The sequence below is a fragment of the Bubalus kerabau genome, chromosome 13 (genome assembly GCF_029407905.1).
Source record: "Bubalus kerabau isolate K-KA32 ecotype Philippines breed swamp buffalo chromosome 13, PCC_UOA_SB_1v2, whole genome shotgun sequence".
Taxonomy (NCBI): Eukaryota; Metazoa; Chordata; class Mammalia; order Artiodactyla; family Bovidae; genus Bubalus; species Bubalus kerabau.
In genome coordinates this window covers 23,814,487-23,838,783 of record NC_073636.1, presented here as the reverse complement: position 1 = coordinate 23,838,783, position 24,297 = coordinate 23,814,487, and the positions used below count along the sequence as shown (strand labels likewise).

General features: G+C 38.0%; 1 protein-coding gene across 2 annotated transcripts in view; it reads right to left on the bottom strand.

The window, feature by feature from the left end:
• Positions 1-24,297, bottom strand: part of SPAG6 (sperm associated antigen 6) — a 63,139-nt gene that overhangs the window by 12,411 nt on the left and 26,431 nt on the right. For both annotated transcript variants that reach the window (XM_055543789.1, XM_055543788.1), the window contains exons 5-8: positions 12,370-12,575; positions 11,321-11,494; positions 8,287-8,439; positions 5,553-5,744 (exon numbers count right to left, since the gene is read on the bottom strand). In XM_055543789.1, the coding sequence (XP_055399764.1) occupies positions 5,553-5,744; positions 8,287-8,439; positions 11,321-11,494; positions 12,370-12,575 (725 nt within the window). The remainder of the gene's footprint in view (positions 1-5,552; positions 5,745-8,286; positions 8,440-11,320; positions 11,495-12,369; positions 12,576-24,297) is intronic.

Below are 24,297 nucleotides of genomic sequence, written 5' to 3'. Positions count from 1 at the left end.
GCTTGAATATATGATTTGCGAGTAATTTTTCAGTCTGTGGCTTGTCTTTTCATTTTTTCAGTAATGTCTTCTGAGGCATACAAGTTTTTCATTTTGATGAAATCCAATTGAAGTGTTTTCTTTTATTACTTGTGCTTTAAGGGTCATTTTTAAGAAATCAATGCCTATTCCAAGGCTAAAAAGACTTACTCCTATGTTTTCTTCTAAGAGTTTTATAATCTTAATTCTTACATTTAGATCTATCAGTATTATTCATTTTTAGTTAATTCTAGCGTATGGTATGAGATAAGGATCCAAATTAATATTTTTGTCTGAAGATATAATAATTGTCCTAGTACCATTTGCTGAAAAGGCTATCTTTTAACATTAAATTGCCTTGGCACCTTTGGGAAAAGTCAGTTGACGATAAAAGGGTCCATTTCAGATTTTTTATTTGATTACTACATTGATATCTATATAGTCTTTCTGTAAGCACCTTGTTTGTGTAGCTTTATAGTAAGTTTTGAAATTGGGCAGTGTTAAGTCTTTCTTTTTTCAAGATTGTTTTGGCAAGATCAAGTCCTTTGCATTTCTATATGAATCTCAGGATCAGCTTCTCAAGTTTTTTGAGGAAAAAAGACACCTGGGATTTTGAAAGGGATTGTATTGAAAATATAGATCATTTTTAACAGTATTGAATTGCCATTTTAACAATATCAAACCTTCCGATCTGTGAACATGGAATGTCTCTTCATTTATTCAGATCTTCTTTAATTTTTTCGGCAATGTTTTATAGTTTTCAGTGTACAAGTCTTATACTTCTTTTGTTAAATTTATTCCTAAATATTTTATTCTTGTTATGCTATTATAAATGAAACTATTTTCTTAATTTCATATTTGAATTACTCACTACTAAAATACAGAAATACAGTTGGTTTTTACATATTTGTCTTCTACCCAGTGATTCTGTTGAACTCTTACTAGTTCTAGTATTAGTGAATGTGTTTGTGTGTATTCCTTAGGATTTTCTACATACAGGATCATGTTATATGTTGGGTTTAAAATGTATAAGCCTTTAGAAAATATGACTTGTATTTGGTGACTTGTGGCTGTGAGTGAAATAAAATTGTTCCTATAATTTTATTCTGTGAATTGTACAGAAATTATGTGGGGTCAACAAATCCTTTTCTTTACCTGGGTCAGAAAATCAAGTATGTGTTACTTCAAAATAATGAATAAGAGATTATGAACTTTGCTAAATGTCACAGCATTTAGTAGTTAGTGTTTATCTTTAGACATATATAATATTACATGATGATGTGAGGGAAGGAATCATGGACTATCTGTGTAGGACAACTTGGGTTTGAGCCTGGTTTTCCTACAAACTAGTGTAGCATCTACAATTCTACATTCATTAATTTTTCTGTCATTTCTAAAAGCTGACTCTAGCCACACTGATCAAAGCTCTTATAGAAACCACAATAAGTGATTAGCAATACTACCCTTTTTTCCTATTAACAATACACATAAGAATAGTAATGAGCAAAACAAAATTGTCAATTCAAGACAAACACTTGATGCCACTTTGTTTTTCACAGAAAATGAAAGGAGTAACAAAAAATTATTCGTTGTTGTTTCATTGTTGAAAATGAATGAACTTTCTTGAAAACTGCTTAAAATGAAAAATGCTTCTTTATTCAAAAGTTAATTTTATTCTGAAAGTATTCTGACCAAAGAGCTATAGTTATTTAAATGAGGGGGTTACACAGGAGTAAATCTTCTTGACTCTGCTAGGAAAAGTCTTCTCACATATAGCTCCAAAAGCACAGGAGTGAAAAAAAAAAAAGATAAACTGAATCTCATTAAAATTTTTTACAGACTTGTTATAAACAATACTATCAATAAAATGATAAGACAACCCACCGAATAGGAAAAAATATTTGTAAGTCATACATCTGATAAGGACTTGTATCCATAAGATGTAAAGAATCCTTAAATTCTCAATAATAAAAACATAAATAGCCCAATTTAAAAATGGGCCAAAGGTCTGATTAGATATTTCTCCAAAGAAGATATACAAGTGGCCAATAAGCACAAGACAACAAATTTCAGCATCTTTATCCATCAGGGAAATGCAAATCAAAACCACAATGAGATATGAATTCATACCCACTAGGATGGCTACAATTAAAAATAAAGACAGTAAAGAGAGATGGCAATGATGTTGAAAATTAGAACCCTCATACATTGCTGGTGGGAATCAAAATGGTATAACTACATTGGAAAACAGTTTGACAGTTCTTCAAAATGCTAAAAAAAGTTATCATATGACCTCGCAAGTCCATTCCTAGGTATATACCCAAGAGAAATGAAAACATACATCCACACAAAAACGTGTACAGTTATGTTCATAGTGGCATTGTTCATGATGGTCAAGGAGTAGAAACAACCGAAGGTCCAAGCAGTGAATAGAAAAGCAAAATGTGGTATATCAATACAATGGAATATTATTTGGTAATTAAAAGGAACAAAATATTGATATATGTTACAACCTTGAAACTTACACTTAGTGAAAGAAGCCAGGCACAAAAGGCCACATATATTGTATGGTTCTGTTTAAATAAAATGTCCAGAAGAGGCAAATCCTCAAAGACAGATATAAAATAACGGTTGCCTGGGGCTAGACAGGGAAGACATGGAGTGACAGCTAATGGGAAAATAAAAAGTTCTAAAATTAGACTGTGGCGATGGTAGCACCTGTGAATCTTCACTAAACCACTGAATTATATAGTTTAAAATGGGTAAATTATATGGAATATGAGTTATATTTCAATAAAGCTGCTAAAAACAAAGGGGAACAACCAAGACAATAAGAATGTAATATTTAAATAATTATGTTAGAAATAGTCTTATAACTATTTGAATAGCTTTGTAACCATTCAAATACTAAACTAATTCCATCTAATACCTCTGAATCAAAACAAATGAAAATGCAACTGCCTGAATATTTTCAAAATATATGTGGGTAAGATGATTATATAAAAGATACATATTTTTTTCAGTTTTCATAAGGCATTTGAAACTACATAGGTACAGGCAGATAGTAAGACCATGTGAAAATGTGTAAGAAATTCCAATGGGCTGCTCCTGGGCTCTCCTGGATCAGAACCAATTAGAGAATGCTTACAAAAAGCTTACATGTCTTTGGAACAAAAGTAACTTCAACATGGCCTTGTAATTTGAAAGCTGCTACAGAATAACAAATGAGAAACACCATTAGACAGTTCCTAAAGTGCTTGGATACTTTTCCCTTTTGAGATAGTGTCAAATCAAAGGGTTTGGACTTGTACTCTAAAGCCTTTAAAACAACTGATAGAATCCAAGAGACCTTGGAGAAGAAAAAAAAAAACAGAATGATTAAATCCCTACAATAAGAAAACATTTGTATGGATTTAAAGCCTTGGAAAGATTGATGACAGGATAATGATTGATAAATCACTTTTAATTTAATACCCACTGTATTTCCTGAAAATAAATATGGTATCAAATAAAGGTAGAAGGAAACTTCTATTAGTAAACCTTAATGTTTTAACAAAACCACCTTTGTTAAACTAATACACAATAAAAATTATCTGACTTCAAAAAGTAATCAACCATTTTTACTCTGATGATATTTATACACTATAGCATCATAACATTCATCAAAAATCAAGTTATATAAACTTGGTAGCATGTAAATAGTATATAGCGCTCCCTAAGAGACTATTTGCAAGGGTTTCTCAAACTATAATTACTATCTACTCTGCTACTAATTATTCATGCTGTAGCTGATGTATTCTTTTATTTCCCTGGATCACTAGAGGTAAGGGTGGGGAGGATGAGAAGTGAGGAGGAGGGAGAAGGAAAGAGGAGGAAGTAGGGAAGGGGGAGAGGGAGGGAGGAAGAAAGACAATGATGATAATGGGTTAAAGAATTTTGAGGTAAAAAGAGAAGGACATACATAGGTTAAAATTACACGTATGTAAATCATCTGTATTTAGACAACTCAAAACTGGAAATGGATTTGTGTTTTCTCACCAGAAAGTCAAAGAACCACAGAATTGTTACACAGGAAAAGACCTTAGCACATTATCAATTTTACCATCTACCATGCTTTGCCAAGGAATAGACTCAATATTGGAGACAAGTAATAGAAATCTATTAAATCATTGCTTTAATCTAGAAAGTCTTATAAAAATGGAAATCTTAGAAATCTTAATATTAATCTTAGAAATCAACTTCCCTCAATGAGTTTGTAGAGAAAAAACATGTAAACATAATCAAATCAACATAAATTCACTTTTATAAAATTTATAAATAAATGACTCACTTGATAGCTTTCAGAGTCCCTCAAACTGCAGTTCAAATACATTTCCTGTCCCATTATACTGTCCAAAGTTGTTGTAAAATGTGTTTTCCTATTTGTTACTTTATTGTTTTCCTTCAAATTTAAGAGCAATTTAACTTACTGTTCATTTTATCTTGAATTATTGTCTTTTCTATGTATTTCCCTCAACCCAAGTTAATTCTGAGAGCTGCTTTCAAGAAGTTAGATGTTTTCCTAATAGGGAGTATGTTGGGAAACATTTTTATTCCTTTGAAATTCTAAAATTATTTTTTAAACCCATCCTGCTTTATATTAGTGTTTAATGAACCATTTTAGTAGTTAGTAATATTTTTTTCAGAAATCTTCATTTTTTTAATACGAGATTTTTAAATGTTTAATTTTGGGAATCTTATGGTCATTTTCCTTTCAAGGAACAAATATAAGACATAACTAAAAGATGAGACAGACTTGGAGTTAGGAGAGGTCACTCGTCACTCATGCTTCAGGAATGCCTTTGGAAAGGCATTCCTTTTAAATTTTTTTAGGCTCAATTTTTAATTTAAAATGGACTAAAGTTCTCTCTGGCCAATTTCACCTCCAAAGTCCTATTATTTAACTCCTATTCCATAAGAAAAGTCAATAGAAATGTAGGTGGCAACAATCAGACATTCATTTTACAAAAAACTTTGTACCCATAGAGAACTTCCTTTAAAATTTATCATTGATTTTTAGAGACAAGGGTAATTCGTTTTCAAAGAGTCACCTCAATGCTTCTGATAAACTTATTTCTTGACTCAGAAAAATGATATTGTTGGACTTCCCTGGTGGTCCAGTCAGTGGTTAAGAAACTGCCCTGCAGTGCAGGAAACACAGGTTCCATCCCTGGTCCAGGAAGATAACATATATCTTGGAACAACTAAGCCCATGCACAACTAGTGAGCCCATCAGCTTCAATTACTGAAGCCCAAGTGCCCTAAAGCCCACACACCACAACTAGGCTAGCCTCCGCTCGCAGCAACTAAACAAAGTCTGAGAGCAGCAGCAAAGACCAGCACAGACAAAAATCAATCAATCAAGTGTACCAAAAAAAAAAAAAAAAAAAGATGTTGTCCACAATAAAAATTAAAACATTTTACATTACATATTATAAGAATGAGTTAAAAATCTAACAAATCTTCATTAAAACGATGAAGAATTAAGCACTTACTTTCACTTGAAGATCCTCAGAACTCTCGGTTGACATGTACAAAGAGAGCAGGACAGGCAGAGTGTTTGTGACAGCGACGGCCCGTGCGTGCTCAGGAGTGTGTCTCCCAATGTGCCCCAAGGCCCAGGCGGCAGCAGCCTTAATATGGTCTTCTGGTTCTTCTGACAAGCAGAGGGACAACTGGGGCACACCCTGCAGTGTGGATCAAAAGAGCGAGAGTTACGAACCCAGAGCAGGATTAAAGGGTCTTCCATGTCTCTCAGACATTAGAAGAATCATTTCGGTCTTGATCCTTTTTTTCCTTTAAACTGTTCAATAAATGAGCACTTCACAGGGGCCGTCATTTTTCAAGTCAATAAAACGACTAGAACTAATTTACCTTAATTATCTGTAACAATCCAACTAAACTAAGTATCTCTACTAGCGTTTGCTCCCCAAACAGAGGCATTTAACCAAAAAACAGATGCCACAGGCTAGTATTTAGGCAAAGCCAGATACCACTGTGACAAATTAAAAATGCATAGGAGTTTAAAATCATTTGCTTTCCTTCTAAACTAAAAAAGTTAATTTAGAATCTTTTTAAAAATTAACTTTTCACCAAGAGATCCAAAAACAAAATACCTACTATGGACCCAAAATCAAATGAATAATATGAGCAAGAATCCTATTTAAGTAAATTTTAGGTGAAATATATTCACTAAAATCTTTCCTGAAATAGTAAATTTCCATTACTTTTGGTCAATATTTACACAATAGTTTTGCCCAATTTAATCTGACTGAATGTCAAAGAAGGGATGAGTACTTTTACTACACTGATGGCATGTGCTTGTATTTTGTACTTCAAGCTTCAATTGTAGCTAAATAAAACAGAATTAACTAAAGGGCCTCAAATGCATCACAGCTTATATATCCAAAGAAGAGTCAAATAACCAAATCAAATTATAATTCATTCTGTATGGGTATAACTTTCTAACTTGAGACTAAACTAAATTATCTAATGCTGATACTAAATTATCACCTTAAATTCAGTACCACAAAAGCCACTATCACATGGTCATCCTCCCACAAACAAAGGCCAAATGATCATCTATAGTTTTTTCCCCTCCACTTTTAAATTTCTTTTTTTTTTTTTTTTAATTTTTTGGCCACACCACTCAGCTTGTGGGATCCTAGTTCCTCAACCAGGGATCAAATCCAAATCCCCATGCATTGCAAACAAGGAGTGTTAAACACTGGACCACCATGGAAGTCCCTAAATTTGGCTTTTAAGACCAATTTCCAGAAGAGATCTGCCATATTACTTCTTTGACTTCTTTCTTACAACTAAAAATGTGTGTCAGCCCATATATATTAAAAAAAAAAAGGTCAGAATCTTTTCTATCTTCAGAATGAGGCAACTTTCCAGAAAGTCCATACATCTGAGACATACCAAGAATGAAGAAGCAGGAGGAAAAGAAGACAGTCCCCAAAATGATGACTTAATAGCCATGGCTGTTATGAACAGCAAATGAGACAAGAAGCATTACAGTGCTTTGAACGTTAGAAAGTATTATTTAGATGGGAGGTATTGTCAGTCCTGACAGTACTACACAGAACCAGAAAGAATAATGCAGTGCTGTGTGATCGGCCTCAAACTGCTGCTGCCCCCACCTTGATCTTCAATTAAATGAAAGATAACCCGGTGTGAGAGGCCAGCAGCCCCAGACCAAAGAGGGGGAGCACCTCCTGGATAGTCTGGGGAAGAAACACAGGAAGCAAAAGCAATCGCGGCTTCTTTCCTCCTCCTTCCTATGTGTGGACTTTCTGACAATCCACACAAGAACCAAGAATCAAGAATTCCAATAATATCCCCACCGTGACCCTTCAGGAAGCAGCACTACTGCCCTAGTCACTATCAGAGTCTTTGGTAATAGAAGAACAAAAGGAAAAGCTCAGGATAAAGAGGGAGTGAAGTAAAGTATTATCAAGGAATAGGTAGAAAATAAAGATCTGAGGCTCCTTTTTATTCTGAGGATTAGCAAAGGATAAAAAAAAAATCCACAATTCTGTTTAACATACAGCAGCGGGTTTTCCATGCTGATAAGAAACCTGCACCCTAGAGGGCTGCCAGAGACACTGGGAGCACACAGCCTTTGAAGCGTGCTTCAGGAGATCAATATTTACTCATTCAACAAATATTTTTTGAGCACCTACTACGAGCCAGGGTTACTCAATCTGGTAGGTTAATACAGAGTTGTAAACTGAGATAAGGCCAAATCCCTCGAGCAAGCAAACAGAAACACTGCTATCCGACATGTGCCCATGCACTCTGAATTGCCCACGTCTAAGAAGAGAAATTAGCTCCTGGAAGCTAAAGGAGAGAGAGCCATCCGTACAAGATGATACAAACGACCATTGGGTATGTTAGCTGTCTTTAATCAAAGTATGCTTTACATATTTGTAAAGCCAATCCTTCAAGATACAAAATACACATCACTTAGATACAGATAATACTAACACTCAGAGGTGCTGACATTTTATTCATATTAAACACTGGGTAAAACTTCAAACTTCCTGCCAAGTCAACCTTACTTTAAGCATTGCTCTGGCAAACTTACTAGTAAGCCTGGAAAAAAGCCGGTAATTCTTTGTCTCTGATCAGTTATATTGTACATTCTGTGGGAGAATATTAATCTGTGGACTGTCTTAGAGGATCTCGCTGCAAAAATCAGGGGGAAAGGAAACAAGGGCAAACCTTGGAAATGATGACCGCCATTGCCAGGTTCTCAGAATGAGCTGCCACATAGCCGAGCAGCATGATGCCTGGCAGCCTTATGTTCCCTTTGCAGGACCCGATGCAGTCGATCACGGCAGCAACTCCCCCAGTGTTCACTATCAGCTGAGAAAGCTAAGAGAAAAGAGGGAGAGTTACATTATCACGGCCCTAAAGTATGAGATGATCTTTATTATTATTTTTTAAAAATATTTTGTAGAGGATATTTTGGTTTTATTATTAGCAGTATTATTTGACTGTGCTCGGTCTTCATTGCAGCATGCAGGCCCCACAGCATGTGGGATCTCGGTTTCCCCACCAGGGAACGAACCTGTATCCCCTGTATTGCAAGGGGGATTCTCAATCACTGGACCACGAGGGAAGTCCAGTATAAGATGACCTTTGAATATTATGTTCAGTTCAGTTCAGTCGCTCAGTCATGTCCAACTCTTTGCGACCCATGAACCACAGTACGCCAGGCCTCCCTGTCTATCACCAACTCCTGGAGTTCACCCAAACCCATGTCCATTGAGTCGGTGATGCCATCCAACCATCTCATCCTCTGTCGTCCCCTTCTCCTCCTGCCCTCAATCTTTCCCAGCATCAGAGTCTTTTCCAATGAGTCAGCTCTTTGCATGAGGTGGCCAAAGTACTGGTGTTAGTTCTTCCAATGAACACCCAGGACTGATCTCCTTTAGGATGGACTGGTTGGATCTCTTTGCAGTCCAAGGGACTCTCAAGAGTCTTCTCCAACACCACAGTTCAAAAGCATCAATTCTTCGGTGCTCAGCTTTCTTTATAGTCCAACTCTCATATCCATACATGACCACTGGAAAAACCATAGCTTTGACTAGACAGACCTTTGTTGACAAGGTGATGTCTCTGCTTTTCAATATGCTATCTAGGTTGGTCATAACTTTCCTTCCAAGGAGTAAGCGTCTTTTAATTTCATGGCTGCAATCACCATCTGAAGTGATTTTGGAAACCAGAAAAATAAAATCAGCCAATGTTTCCACTGTTTCCCCATCTATTTACCATGAAGTGATGGGACCAGATGCCATGACCTTAGTTTATTGAATGTTGAGCTTTAAGCCAACTTTTTCACTCTCCTCTTTCACTTTCATCAAGAGGCTTTTGAGTTCTTCTTCACTTTCTGCCATAAGGGTGGTGTCATCAGCATATCTGAGGTTATTGATATTTCTCCTGGCAATCTTGTTTCCAGCTTGTGCTTCCTCCAGCCCAGCGTTTCTCATGATGAACTCTGCATATAAGTTAAATAACTAGGGTGACAATATACAGCCTTGACGTACTCATTTTCCTATTTGGAACCAGTCTGTTGTTCCATGTCCAGTTCTAACTGTTGCTTCTTGACTTGCATACAGGTTTCTCAAGAGGCAGGTCAGGTGGTCTGGTATTCCCATCTGTTTCAGAATTTTCCACAGTTGATCGTGATCCACACATTCAAAGGCTTTGGTATAGTCAATAAAGCAGAAATAGATGTTTTTCTGGAACTCTCTTGCTTTTTCCATGATCCAGCAGATGTTGGCAATTTGATCTCTGATTCCTCTACCTTTTCTAAAACCAGCTTGAACATCTGGAAGTTCACAGTTCACATATTGCTGAAGCCTGGCTTGGAGAATTTTAAGCATTACTTTACTAGCATGTGAAATGAGTGCAATTGTGCTGTAGTTTGAACATTCTTTGGCATTGCCTTTCTTTGGGATCAGAATGAAAACTGACCTTTTCCAGTCCTGTGGCCACTGCTGAGTTTTCCCAATTTGCTGGCATATTGAGTGCAGCACTTTCACAGCATCATCTTTCAGGATTTGAAATAGCTCAACTGGAATTCCATCACCTCCACTAGCTTTGTTTGTAGTGATGCTTCCTAAGGCCCACCTGCCTTCACATTCCAGGATGTCTGATAATATTACGTTAGCATTGCCAAATTTTAAAATTTCAGACCTAAAAAATGGTGGTTCAGTGGTAAAGAATGCACCTGCCAAGGCAGGGGACTCAGGTTCAATCCCTGGGTCAGGAAAATACCCTGAAAAAGGAAATGGCAACCCACTCCAGTATTTTTGCCTGGGAAATCCCATGGACAGAGGATCCTGGCAGGCTACAGTCCATGGGGTCACAAAAGAGTCGGACACAACTTAGGGACTAAACAACAAAATCTGAAATATTATTCGAAAGTATTATATTTATCAAAGAAATATACAAGGATAACAATCCTGCTATTTCTAATTACAGAATATGCTCACTGTGAGCCTCTCTGCTGTTCAATTTTTCTTACATGACTTTTATCCTTATCATAATAGATGTCAAAGTGCCTCACATAAACACTAAACCTAGGGCTAGTTCATAACTAGCTAACTGCTGAAACCGCTCCCTGCCCCCTCCACACAATGCGTGAGTATGAAGCAGATTCATCTACCCAAGTTCACTTCATCTCTATTCTTTTCCCATCTAAGAACCCAGAGCAGGAACCACCATGTATGAGTAGCTGAGCAGGGAGTTGGTGATCTCTCCCAACCTGGAGGGGCACTGTCTCTCACTACGCCCAGATGACCTAGAGTGACAGGACAACAAAGGTCCATGGTCCCTACAACTTAGAAGTGGAAAGCAGACAATGATTAATAATTAAAAACTGAGATTTCAGACTCAAATTCCATTGCTACAACCCAGTGGTTCTCAAGTAGGGGCACTTTTGTCCCCTTGGAGACAGTTGGTAATACATGGGGACATTTTTGATTGTCACAACTTATGGGAGGGGTGCTGCTAGCATCTAGTGGGCAGAGGCCGGAGATGCTGCTGAACATTCAGCCTACAGTATACAGACAGCCCCCCCACAACAAGGATCATCTCGGCCAAAACGTCCACTGTGCTGAGGGTGAGAAACCCTCACAACACGTGACACCACCCAGGGCCCTGTCAACAAATTGATGTTCTGCTTAATAACTTAAACTAACGGCACGTGGTTGTATTTCGAAGCTGATTTCTTTTCCCCTTGTTTTACCTCGGGTGTATGTTTTGCAATCTCTCTAATTAAAGTAGAAGCGTTTTTCTTCACGTATTCATCTTTGTCCTTCAGACAGGTAAGTACCACTGGAAAAATCTCTGCTTCGACCACCATTTCTGCCAGATCCACAGAATGTTTCGCAATCTGACTGAGAGCTGAAAGGACCTGACGCTGTTCAACAAAAACCAAACCCAAACATTACACAGGGTCCACTGTGGAGTTCAGATGTAATTTAAACAGCTTTGTATCACATTCAAATTCCTTTATAAAGAGGAAGAAATAATCACAAATTCAACATAACCTAAGAGTCTTGAAGTATTCACCTCCTACTCTTATACCTAAATACTCAATTTCTTAAATTTTCTAATTTCCAAGTTGAACATCTTAGTTCACACTATTGACTATTTAAATATTTACTTATTGAGGCTGGTCAAAGAATATGACCTTTGGGTGAACATTATTTCTTAATTATGCACTACTTAAATCATTAGTTTATGATAAGTACTGTAATGTAATACAAACATGATCAAGCAGAACTTTGGGCATGTGGCTGTTACAGGCTTAAAGAATTTTACATTGTCTAATTAACATTGACAATCTTAAAATCTTATGAACATAACTATTATAATGTAAAAGTATAATTGGTGACTATTAACTGAAAATTAAATTTTAGAAAGTTCGAAAGACTAATATGGCCATTTTCATAGGAAACATAAATATAATAGTGGGCTAGAAAACCTTTAGGTCCCTTCTAACCCTGAGGTTTAATCGTGACATGATTCCTTACTTTAATTATTGATTCTGATGTTACTTCTAGTTTTCAGCATTGCATGTACTTTTCCCCAGTCACATCTTGATTGTCTAATCCTTACAGCATAGTTTCCACATATGAAAGGACCCAAATACATAATATACCCAGACCTGTTTTGCCTGATAATTTACTAATATCTAAAAATATATACTATCCATCTGCACACATATCGTTTCCATTTTCTTAGATTATCGGAATCCTGGTTTGTTTGTTTCTCAACTTTATTTTTAAATACCTTCAGTTTAGCGTCAGGGTTCAGGATCATCTGGGCTAAGTGAGCAATCACTCCTGCATCCACCACTGTCTGTGCTAACTCTGGAGAATGCTTTGCAATATCACTGAGGGCTGAAACAGCAATCCTTTTCAAAGCAATTTCTGGCTCCTGGATACAGAGCACTAAGAGAGGAACAGCTCCCGCATCCACCACAGCTTGTGACAGCTCTGTGGGTCCAAGAAAAGTAATTAAGTGAGTATGGGTGACTGACCCTTGTGCAAGCCACTTTTCACCCTGACAGATACAGCAAAGCGAAAAGGGGAGGGTGTACTTCACTGTCTCGACATCTGCATTTCAAATCAGCCTTCCTGGTTTCATGAACCATGTGGGCCAATCACGAGCTGAAAAGAATACAGGTCAATAGATGGACCTCCATTTACATGAACACATTTGAGGTAGATTAGGCTGAAATGGCTTGTTATTCTTTTTTTTTTTTTTTTTAAGAGAGTAAGCAGATGTCAGCTGTTTAAGCTCTGACAATTCTGCACTTCTCAATAGGCAAGCATTTTATGCATGGTTTACAATAACAGAGAAAATTAAAGTACCAAAAATTTACCAACCACACTAATTAGGCAGTATTTTGTTCTATTTACATGAGTAAACATTAACATGAATCTCGTGCCAATAATGTCGATTTTTTAATTCCTTTCATCTTATCATATTTTAAAAGATTTTTTAAAACTTTGTACACAAAAGGTGCATTTTTGTTGTACATACAAAAACATTTAAAAAAATGAGAACTACAACCAAACAACAGGATTTAATATATAAATTTTAACATTAAAGAAATTAATCATAAGCATTTGATATGTCAGAAACAATATCTTTCGAATATACATGTTCATTTGTGTGTCCAAGAATAACAGCTATAAAAAAAAAACACAGTTTTTAAATTACAGAGAATGTGAGGTAAACAGGCAGACCCATATATGTGTAAAAAATGTCTTTTCAGAAGCATAAAATACACTACATAGTTACAGATCCTACTCTCGTGTTCATGGCCTCTCTTACTGAATCACATACACCCATTTCCACAATCTCTTCCTTTCAAATTATGTTCTCATTTTCTCAGATGTGTAGCAGCTTGACAATTTATATCTTTTTGGTTATTTAAAAAAATTTTTATTGGAGTATAGTTGCTTTAGAACATTGCATTAGTTTCTGCTGTACAGCAAAGTGAATCATATACATATATGACTATAGGTATATGATATCATAATCTTTTTTAGATTTCTTTCCCATTTAGGTCACCACACAGCAGAATGTAAATTGGTACAACCACTATGGAGAACAGTATGGAGAGGACTCAAAAAACTAAAAACAGAACTATCATATGACCCAGCAATTCCACTCCTGGACAATTTATGTCACTAGCCAAATTATCAATTCAGCATATCACTTAGTCTTTAAAGAAGAGCCTTTAATTTTTCAAACAACTGGTAATATCACATTTTCTAAAAGGAAATAATGTTAGAAAATGAAGGTTAGTGTCCAACACTTGTTTTCCTTCAATTATTATAATTATCTGAGAAGTACCATATTGTATAAATGATTCCTTCATTCTTTCATTAAACAAGTATTAATGGAAGGTTATTATGTGCCAGACTCATTCAATGCTGGTGCAAATGACACGCTTCTAAAATTAACATTACACTGATTAGCAAATATGTTTCAATTAAAAAATCCAGTGTGAAATATGAAATACAATGGGAAGTTAATATGTAATCTCAAGAACCAGAAGCAGATAAGAGGAATATGTTTTTTCAAAAAAGGTGGGAAGGGGACTGTCTTGGTGGTCCAGTGGTTAAGACTCTGCTTTTACTACAAGGAGCATGAGTTCAATCCCTGTTCAGGGAAATATGATCCCACATGCTGCACAGTGTGCCCAAAAAGTAAAAATAAAAAATAATTTTTTAATTAAAAAAAAAAAAGACAACAGTAGCAACTGACTGGAATATCCACCTCAAATCAATAGAAGACATTCCTCAGAAACCGCTCTGAGATTCTACTGCCATTCCCTGAACACCAACAATATAGCAGGTAAAGCAGGTGATCACTCTTTCTTCCCAAGGGAAAAAGGAAGAAAACATAAGGGTGTGATATCATGCAATTTCCAGATATAATTTTTATATTCTACTTTAATAATTAGCATGTTAATTAATTCAATTCAAATTATACAGGTGTGGTATGGTTGTTGCTGTTGTTCAGTCACCCCACTGTGTCTGACTCTATGTGACCTCATGGACTGCAGCACGCCAGACCTCCCTGTTGTATGGTAACATCAACTTTATATAGTCACATTCAAGGGTGCCTGGAATCTATATATCCAGGTGACCCTTGAACAACGCTGGATTTGATCCATGCGGGTCCACTTGTAGGTGTGCTTTTTCAATGATAAACTCTGCGGTACTGCATCATCAGTGGTTGACTGGATTCAGAATCTCAGACATGCAGGAAGTGATAATATGAGGGCTGACTATAAATTATACTCAGATTTCCACTCCAGGGAGGGTCAGCACCTCTATCTCCCACATTGTTCAAGGTCAACTGTACTAGGCTAAATATTTTATTTTGAGAAAGCATAAGGATTACTTCATCTATGTATGTATTTTCACTTTTACATACTGTTTCTAAGAGTAAAGAATATGCAGTGAACAATTAAAAGTATTATTAATGAAAACAAAGTTCTTGAAAACAAATATTATTGTTGTAACTCCCATACATTTTATTCTTTCCTTGAATAATTGAGTTCTGTTATCCTCCTCTCCCTGAACTCTGTTATGAAAGAAACCTCAGTTTTTCTGGCTTGTTACCCATTTCCATCTAAAGCTGCTTTCCATTCTTTCTGAAATAGTGATGCTAAATGAGGGGAAGGATGGGGAGGGCACCAAAGAAAGGCTTGCCTGAAGGGAATGAAGCTTCTAGGGACCTGCATGGGGCCTAGCAATCAATGCTGTACTTGAGTTTCATATACTTTACCTCTCCAGTTTACATGGTCCTTCAAAACCTGGCTCTGCTCTTAGATGGCACACATTGTTATTAATAAACAATATTGTTCAACCACCTTCATACATATACTGGGTACAAGATGTATATACAGGTAAGAGTACATACACACATTACATTATAATAGGCCTAAATAACGCAAGCCATACTACTGGGTTGGCCAAAAGGTTCATTCAGGTTTTTCCATAAGATATTATGGATATTATGGATGTTATGGAAAAACCCAAATGAACCTTTTGGCCAATCCAATATATTATACAAACCACAGGCTAACTATTTCATCCTGCCTCTACCGCTCTTTTTTCCTGTGGTATATCTTTCTTCTCTTCCATACCATTGCTTCCTCTGGTATTTCTGTACCAGTCGCAGTTGGCTTCTTGTCAGTCAGGGCATGGGCTTGTGAACCAATCCTGGCAAATGGGACCTGGGTAGAAGTCAGCTGGAAGCATCTGTGAGAGATTTTCCTCTGTAATAAACAGAGATACACAGGAGGAAATACCACCTCATCTGTGCTGGACACGGGCACATCTGCCTGCAAATGACATCTGGGAACTCCTACATCCATCTTGCAACTGTAATAGGAGAAATCGCCAATATGCTGAGGATGGCTGAGTACAAAAATAAGAAACATCTGGGTCCCCTGTGACACTGTTCAGCTGGATTACCAACCTTGGAATGGCCCTGACTCTGAATTTTGTGTCATGTGAAATGAAAAACATCCTCAGGCTTAAGCCACGTGTGGTTGATAATCTGACTTACAGCCCCAGCCATACTGATATGATTCTGCCCTCTCAGGCTTGGTGTATGCACATATTTTGCTCTATTTTCTGGTCATTTCATGTTCATTACATGCTTCCTGTGTGCCAGAAACTGGGTTAGTTAGATCTTGGGGAAGCCAAATAGAGTAAAACATTGTTCTGTCCTGGTGGACTTTGCTAAAGGTGAATGTGTGAACAGACCGCAGTGCAGAGTGGGGCTGGGAGTCAAGTACGTGGAGTGTTTGGGGAAATATACACAGGGTGCAATTTCAGGCAGTGCTTCCCATTTTCCTTCCATCTCCCCTTTTCTTCTTCCCTATACTTTTCTACTCTTTAAAAAAAAAAAGGCAGGAATAACCAAAACCCTTAAAAAAATCTGGTATACTTAAAAGTTAATATCCATAGAGGACTTCCCTGGTGGTCCGGTGGCTAAGACTCTGTGCTCCCAACCCAGGGGACCGGGTTCAGTCCCTGGTCAGGGAACTCAATCCCACAAGCTGCAACTAAAAGATCCTGCTTGCGGCAACTAAGACTCAACACAACCACATAAATAAATACATTTTTTATAGTTACTCCCCGTAGGAGAAATCTCACAGAATTCATTTTAACTCTAATTTGGAAATGAGTTTGGGTTGTTTAATTATTACACTTTGGAAATCAAAGATTGATATGTACAAACGTTCATAAAAGTTTTAACCAGGGGAAAAAACAAGCCAAGAAATTTATCTTCACTGTGGGAAAATATCTTAACCTCCTTGTACATTTTAAATGAATCTTCAAAAAGTGAATTTTTAACAACTGTATCTTCTTTTATGCAAGAACATGTGACATAATCATATACTGTTAGGTAACCAGCAAGATTAGAAGTAGTTACGCCAAAAAAAAAAAAAAAAAATCAGAGAAAAAAAGGTTTTCTGTTATACCAACACGTTAATAGGATTTAAGTGGGGTTTATGGCACTATTCCCCACTCCAGTACACTTGCCTGGAAAATCCCATGGATGGAGGAGCCTGGTGGGCTGCAGTCCATGGGGTCACTAGGAGTCGGACACGACTGAGCGACTTCACTTTCTCTTTTCACTTTCATGCATTGGAGAAGGAAATGGCAACCCACTCTAGCGTTCTTGCCTGGAGAATCCCAGGGACGGGGGAGCCTGGTGTGCTGCCATCTCTGGGGTCACACAGAGTCGGACACGACTGAAGTGACATAGCATAGCATAGCATGGCATATGGCACTATTGGTGATATATTTTCTTCTCTATTTGCCAAATTTTCTTCAATGTAATTATTTTTTAAAAATAAAAGAAATATGAACATGTCTTTGACTATACACATAGCTACTGCTGGGGCTAACTATACTAACATTATTATTATAAAGGAAAAATAAATATAAATACTTAAGCTTACTTCTCAATATGGAAGAAAGTTTCTTATTTTTAAAAATGGTGGGAATATATATCTCCTTTAAACAAATTAGGAAAGAATGCATAATTTTTCTTTGAAAAATTATAAATATATTCTAGAAATACTATTCACTTTTTCACACTTTCCTTCTTGTCTTAATTTATGCCTTTGTTACAGTTAAAATACTACATTTTTTAAATGCTAAGTGTTATCCATTTTAAACAATTTTTTAGGCTTCAAATTGTCAGTGGAAATAAAGCTATCCAATAGCACCTTCCTTATTCAAAAATAATAATTAAAGCCATTGATTGCATGCATGTAGACAACTGATATACAGTCCTCAAATCTGATGGTCAGCTATTTCCAGCCAAGGAATAACTAGTTCTCTTCGGCCTCCTCAACACCTCATTGCTGAGTGAAGGAAATGAGGCAGCCATCTCTATGGAACTGTGACAAGCTCAGTATGACTTTAGACTTAATTTTTTAAACAAAAAGAGACACAGATAAAAGGGGGGACATTTGAGATCAACAACATTCATAAAATTACTAGTATCTAAAGCTGGATGAATCAACTATTATAAATGACTTTATGCGGACTAGACAGGAACAATACAAACAGGAAAGTCCATCAGTGTATAATAGGTACAGGTAAAACCGGGTGCATCAGGCAAAAGTGATTTTGCTTTAATAGCGCTCATCATGGTCTTAGGGCTTCTCTGGTGGCTCAATGGTAAAGAATTCGCCTGCCAAAGCAGGAGCTGCAGGTTCAATCCTTGGGTTGGGAAGATCCCCTGGAGAAGGAAATGGCAACCCACTCCAGTATTCTTACCTGAGAAAGCCAATGGACAGCAGGAGTCTGGTAGGCTACAGTCCATGGGGTCACAAAAGAGCTGGACACAACTAAACAACCACCATGGCCTTAACCCCTCTTAATTGTTACAGCTCATGGTTTGGTTAGATCAGCAGTGGTAAAGACAGGGCCCAGGCAAGTAACTAAAATAAGTGAAGCCAGAGGAACAATAACCGAGTGGGGAGCACAGTAAACTGGAAAAACATATGCACCAGATACAAGGAGCAGCAACTACTCAGTTTCTTCAGCCCAGCGCTGCCGCGTGGGAATGCAGACCTAACCGCTGTCAGATCCTTGGATTTTTCCAGAGATGCCAGACATCTGATTGCATTGTTTTTAAGTTTTGGAAACTTTAAAAAACAAAACAAAAAACACTGTGTAAGACAACATGCAGGCGTGCGTGCTAAGTCACTTCAGTTGTGTCTGACTCTTTTGTGACCTCCATGGACTGTACCCCGCCAGGCTCCTCTATCCATGGGATTCTCCAGGCAAGAATACTGGAGTGGGTTGTCGCGCCCTGCCCCAGGAGATCTTCCTGACCCAGGGATCGAACCCACTTCTCTTATGTCTCCTGCATTGGCAGATGGGTTCTTTACCACTAGTGCCACCCGGGAAGCCCCCTAAAACAACACAGTGCAGGCCAAATAAAATGTGTTCATCATTTTACAATCTTAGGCTTAAATCTTAAACCTTCTGAAATGAGCTGTTGGGACTTTCTGGATGTGAAAAAGGTGTAGTTCTCTCTACTTTTGATTCTTGAAGACATGTTGTGGAGTCATAAAGGAAGAACCACTATTGTGGTTATACAAGAAAATTCAGAGGTGAATTCCAAGAGACTGACAAAAACCTAAAAACTGGCCTGTAAAAAAAGGATTAATCTATGATACTCAGCTAATTTTCCTGCTCACAATGGCAATGTAGGAGGGAAGAATTTGAGCAAAATTAAGTGATCCATCATGAGAACTCACAAAAAGGACTCAAAATGAAGAGGTTCTCCAAAAAGAAAAAAGAAAGGAAAAAATATGTATATATATTTAGCACACTAATTCGAAAGTAATTAGGCAACTCAAATACCTCAGGGACTCTAATTTCTTTTAACTTTATATATTTTTCCAAACACTGCTTGTAACTCATTGTTTTTAAACCCAACAAAAAGTTATGTTTTACGGTATTTGCTTCATTAAAAATAAAATTATGAATCATTATTTCTTTGCATTTAGTTTGCCCTATTTATCGGTTTAAAGATAGGCTGGTTTTGCATCTGGCTGTAAAATACATAACTGTATTACTTCAAAACCTTTTTGAAATAAAGCAGGTTAAAAAAAGATTTAAGATTTGGCTACAACTTATGATGTTAATCTTACATTATCAAGCCATTCAACCAAGTTTTTCATGATTTGGTGAAATCACAGTCAAAACAAATATGGAGCTGCAATCACCAAAGTTAGTTATATGCTGACCATTGGTGGCTCAGACTGTAAAGAATGACTGCAGTGTAGGAGCCCTGGGTTCAATCCCTGGGTTGGGAAGATCCACTGGAGGAGGGCATGGCAACCCACTCCAATAGGGGAACCTGATGGCCTATAATCCACGGCGTCACAAAGAGTCAGACATGACTGAGCAGCTAAACACAGCACAGCATACTCCAGTTTGACATTAGAAATGTCACGTCCAAAGTAGAAGAATTTGTCTAGTTTTTGGTCTAACCCACTGTTTACAAGGAGTTGTTACCTACTGCTAAGTAACATCACACCAAACTCAGCTGCTTAAAACAGGAAACATGTATAGTCTTATTGTTTCTATAGGTCAGGAATCTGGGAGTGGCTCAGCTGGAGGTTCCGGAGGTGACCTCTCACGAGGTTGCAATTAAGCCATTAGCTAAGGCTGCAGGTATCGCAGGCTTGACTGGGTCTACAGCATCTTTTTCCAGCACAGCCATGGGAATGTTGGAAGAAGGCATCAGTTCCTACCGGTTTCTGGGTCTTTCCATAGGCTGCTCATGATGAGGCTTCCCCCAGAGTGAGAGATCCACAGGAGAGAACCCAAGACAAAAGCTGTAGTCTTGCATAATCAAACCTCAGAAGGCACATACCATCACTTCTGCTATATATCTTTGGTGCAACATGGAAGCACATTACACAGGGATGTGAATAGGAGGAGGCAGACATGGAAGCCAGCTAGCAAGAAACCTTTCAGATCAGAGATCAGATCAGTCACTCAGTCGTGTCGGACTCTTTGCGACCCCATGAATCCCAGCACGCCAGGCCTCCCTGTCCATCACCAACTCCCAGAGTTCACTCAGACTCATGTCCATCGAGTCAGTGATGCCATCCAGCCATCTCATCCTCTGTCGTCCCCTTCTTCTCCTGCCCCCAATCCCTCCCAGCAGCTGAGTCTTTTCCAATGAGTCAACTCTTCGCATGAGGTGGCCAAAGTACTGGAGTTTCAGCTTTAGCATCATTCCTTCCCAAGAAATTCCAGGGCTGATCTCCTTCAGAATGGACTGGTTGGATCTCCTTGCAGTCCAAGGGACTCTCAAGAGTCTTCTCCAACACCACAGTTCAAAAGTATCAATTCTTCAGCGCTCAGCTTCTTCACAGTCCAACTCTCACATCCATACATGACCACAGGAAAAACCATAGCCTTGACTAGACGAACCTTTGTCGGCAAAGTAATGTCGCTGCTTTTGAATATGCTATCTAGGTTGGTCATAACTTTACTTCCAAGGAGTAAGCGTCTTTTAATTTCATGGCTGCAGTCACCATCTGCAGTGATTTTGGAGCCCAGAAAAATAAAGTCTGACACTGTTTCCCCATCTATTTCCCATGAAGTGGTGGGACCGGATGCCATGATCTTCGTTTTCTGAGTGTTGAGCTTTAAGCCAGCTTTATCACTCTCCTCTTTCACTTTCATCAAGAGGCTTTTTAGTTCCTCTTCACTTTCTGCCATAAGGGTGGTGTCATCTGCATATCTGAGGTTATTGATATTTCTCCCGGCAATCTTGATTCCAGCTTGTGTTTCTTCCAGTCCAGCGTTTCTCCTGATGTACTCTGCATATAAGTTAAATAAGCAGGGTGACAATATACAGCCTTGATGAACTCCTTTTCCTATTTGGAACCAGTCTGTTGTTCTGTGTCCAGTTCTAACTGTTGCTTCCTGACCTGCATACAAATTTCTCAAGAAGCAGATCAGGTGTTCTGGTATTCCCATCTCTTTCAGAATTTTCCACAGTTGATTGTGATCCACACAGTCAAAGGCTTTGGCATAGTCAAGAAAGCAGAAATAGATGTTTTTCTGGAACTCTCTTGCTTTTTCCATGATCCAGCGATGTTGGCAATTTGATCTGTGGTTCCTCTGCCTTTTCTAAAACCAGCTTGAACATATGGAAGTTCATGGTTCACATATTGCTGAAGCCTGGCTTGGAGAATTTTAAGCATTACTTTACTAGCGTGTGAGATGAGTGCGATTGTGCAGTAGTTTGGGCATTCTTTGGCATTGCCTTACTTTGGGATTGGAATGAAAACTGGCCTTTTCCAGTCCTGTGGCCACTGCTGAGTTTTCCAAATTTGCTGGCATATTGAGTGCAGCACTTTCACAGCATCATCTTTCAGGATTGAAATAGCTCAATTGGAATTCCATCACCTCCACTAGCTTTGTTTGTAGTGATGCTTTCTAAGGCCCACTTGACTTCACATTCCAGGATGTCTGGCTCTAGGTGAGTGATCACACCATCGTGATTATCTGGGTTGTGAAGATCTTTTTTGTACAGTTCTTCTGTGTATTCTTACCATCTCTTCTTAACATCTTCTGCTTCTGTTAGGTCCATACAATTTCTGTCCTTTATCAAGCCCATCTTTGTATGAAATGTTCCTTTGGTATCTCTGATTTTCTTGAAGAGATCCCTAGTCTTTCCCATTCTGTTGTTTTCCTCTATTTCTTTGCATTGATCACTGAAGAAGGCTTTCTTATCTCTTCTTGCTATTCTTTGGAACTCTGCATTCAGATGTTTATATCTTTCCTTTTCTCCTTTGCTTTTCGCTTCTCTTCTTTTCACAGCTATTTGTAAGGCCTCCCCAGACAGCCCTTTTGCTTTTTTGCATTTCTTTTCCATGGGGATGGTTTTGATCCCTTTCTCCTGTACAACGTCACGAACCTCATTCTATAGTTCATCAGGCAATCTATCAGATCTAGGCCCTTAAATCTATTTCTCACTTCCACTGTATAATCATAAGGGATTTGATTTAGGTCATACCTGAATGGTCTAGTGGTCTTCCCTACTATCTTCAATTTAAGTCTGAATCTGGCAATAAGGAGTTCATGGTCTGAGCCAAAGTCAGCTCCTGGTCTTGTTTTTGCTGACTGTATAGAGCTTCTCCATCTTTGGCTGCAAAGAATATAATCAATCTGATTTCGGTGTTGACCATCTGGTGATGTCCATGTATAGAGTCCTCTCTTGTGTTGTTGGAAGAGGGTGTTTGTTATGACCAGTGCATTTTCTTGGCAAAACTCTATTAGTCTTTGCCCTGCTTCATTCCGTATTCCAAGGCCAAATTTGCCTGTTACTCCAGGTGTTTCTTGACTTCCTACTTTTGCATTCCAGTCCCCTATAATGAAAAGGACATCTTTTTGGGGTGTTAGTTCTAAAAGGTCTTGTAGGTCTTCATAGAACCGTTCAACTTCAGCTTCTTCAGCATTACTGGTTGGGGCATAGACTTGGATTACTATGATATTGAATGGTTTGCCTTGGAAACGAACAGAGATCATTCTGTCATTTTTGAGATTGCATCCAAGTACTGCATTTCGGACTCTTTTGTTGACCATGATGGCCACTCCATTTCTTCTGAGGGATTCCTGCCCACAGTAGTAGATACAATGGTCATCTGAGTTAAATTCATCCATTCCAGTCCATTTCAGTTCGCTGATTCCTAGAATGTCGACATTCACTCTTGCCATCTCTTGTTTGACCACTTCCAATTTGCCTTGATTCGTGGACCTGACATTCCAGGTTCCTATGCAATATTGCTCTTTACAGCATCGGACCTTGCTTCTATCACCAGTCACATCCACAGCTGGGTATTCTTTTTGCTTTGGCTCCATCCCTTCATTCTTTCTGGAGTTATTTCTCCACTGATCTCCAGTAGTATTTTGGGCACCTACTGACCTGGGGAGTTCCTCCTTTGGTATCCTATCATTTTGCCTTTTCATACTGTTCATGGGGTTCTCAAGGCAAGAATACTGAAGTGGTTTGCCATTCCCTTCTCCAGTGGACCACCTTTATTCTACACCAATACATCTGAGAGAGGCAACATTCCCCTGTAGTTGAGTGTAGTTAACAGTTAACTAGAGCTATAATTGAGTTGAGAAGTTGACATCTCCAACTGCAGGTGGGAGTGTGAAAAACTGGAAGGAATTTGCATAGTATTATGAAAAAAAATCTAATCTATGATTTTTATTTATCCCCCACCCTAACAAATGCCATTTTTCCTACTCATCATTTCCATACCATTTCTCTCCACCCAATCTTCAGAACCACCCATCTAACCCTTACACATGGGTTGAGTGTTTGAGAGATTAAAGGTTAACGTACATCCATCCATACATAAATACATACATATGCTTTGAAGGTTAAATAATTCTAGCTCCTTTAAAAAGTCAAGTGAGTCAAATAAGCCATTGATCTGGAGTTAATGGGGCCTTAGTAAGAAATTACAATCAGCTGGAAAGATGGCACACTTATACAAGGCTCAAGCATAAAAAAACAGCTTCAAAATACAGAAAGGAAAAGTCAAGAAGTGGAGATGAGAGAAAAAAGAAGGTGGGAAAAAACAAAGACTGGTATGGCCTTGGAAGATAATAAGTAGCATAAGATATA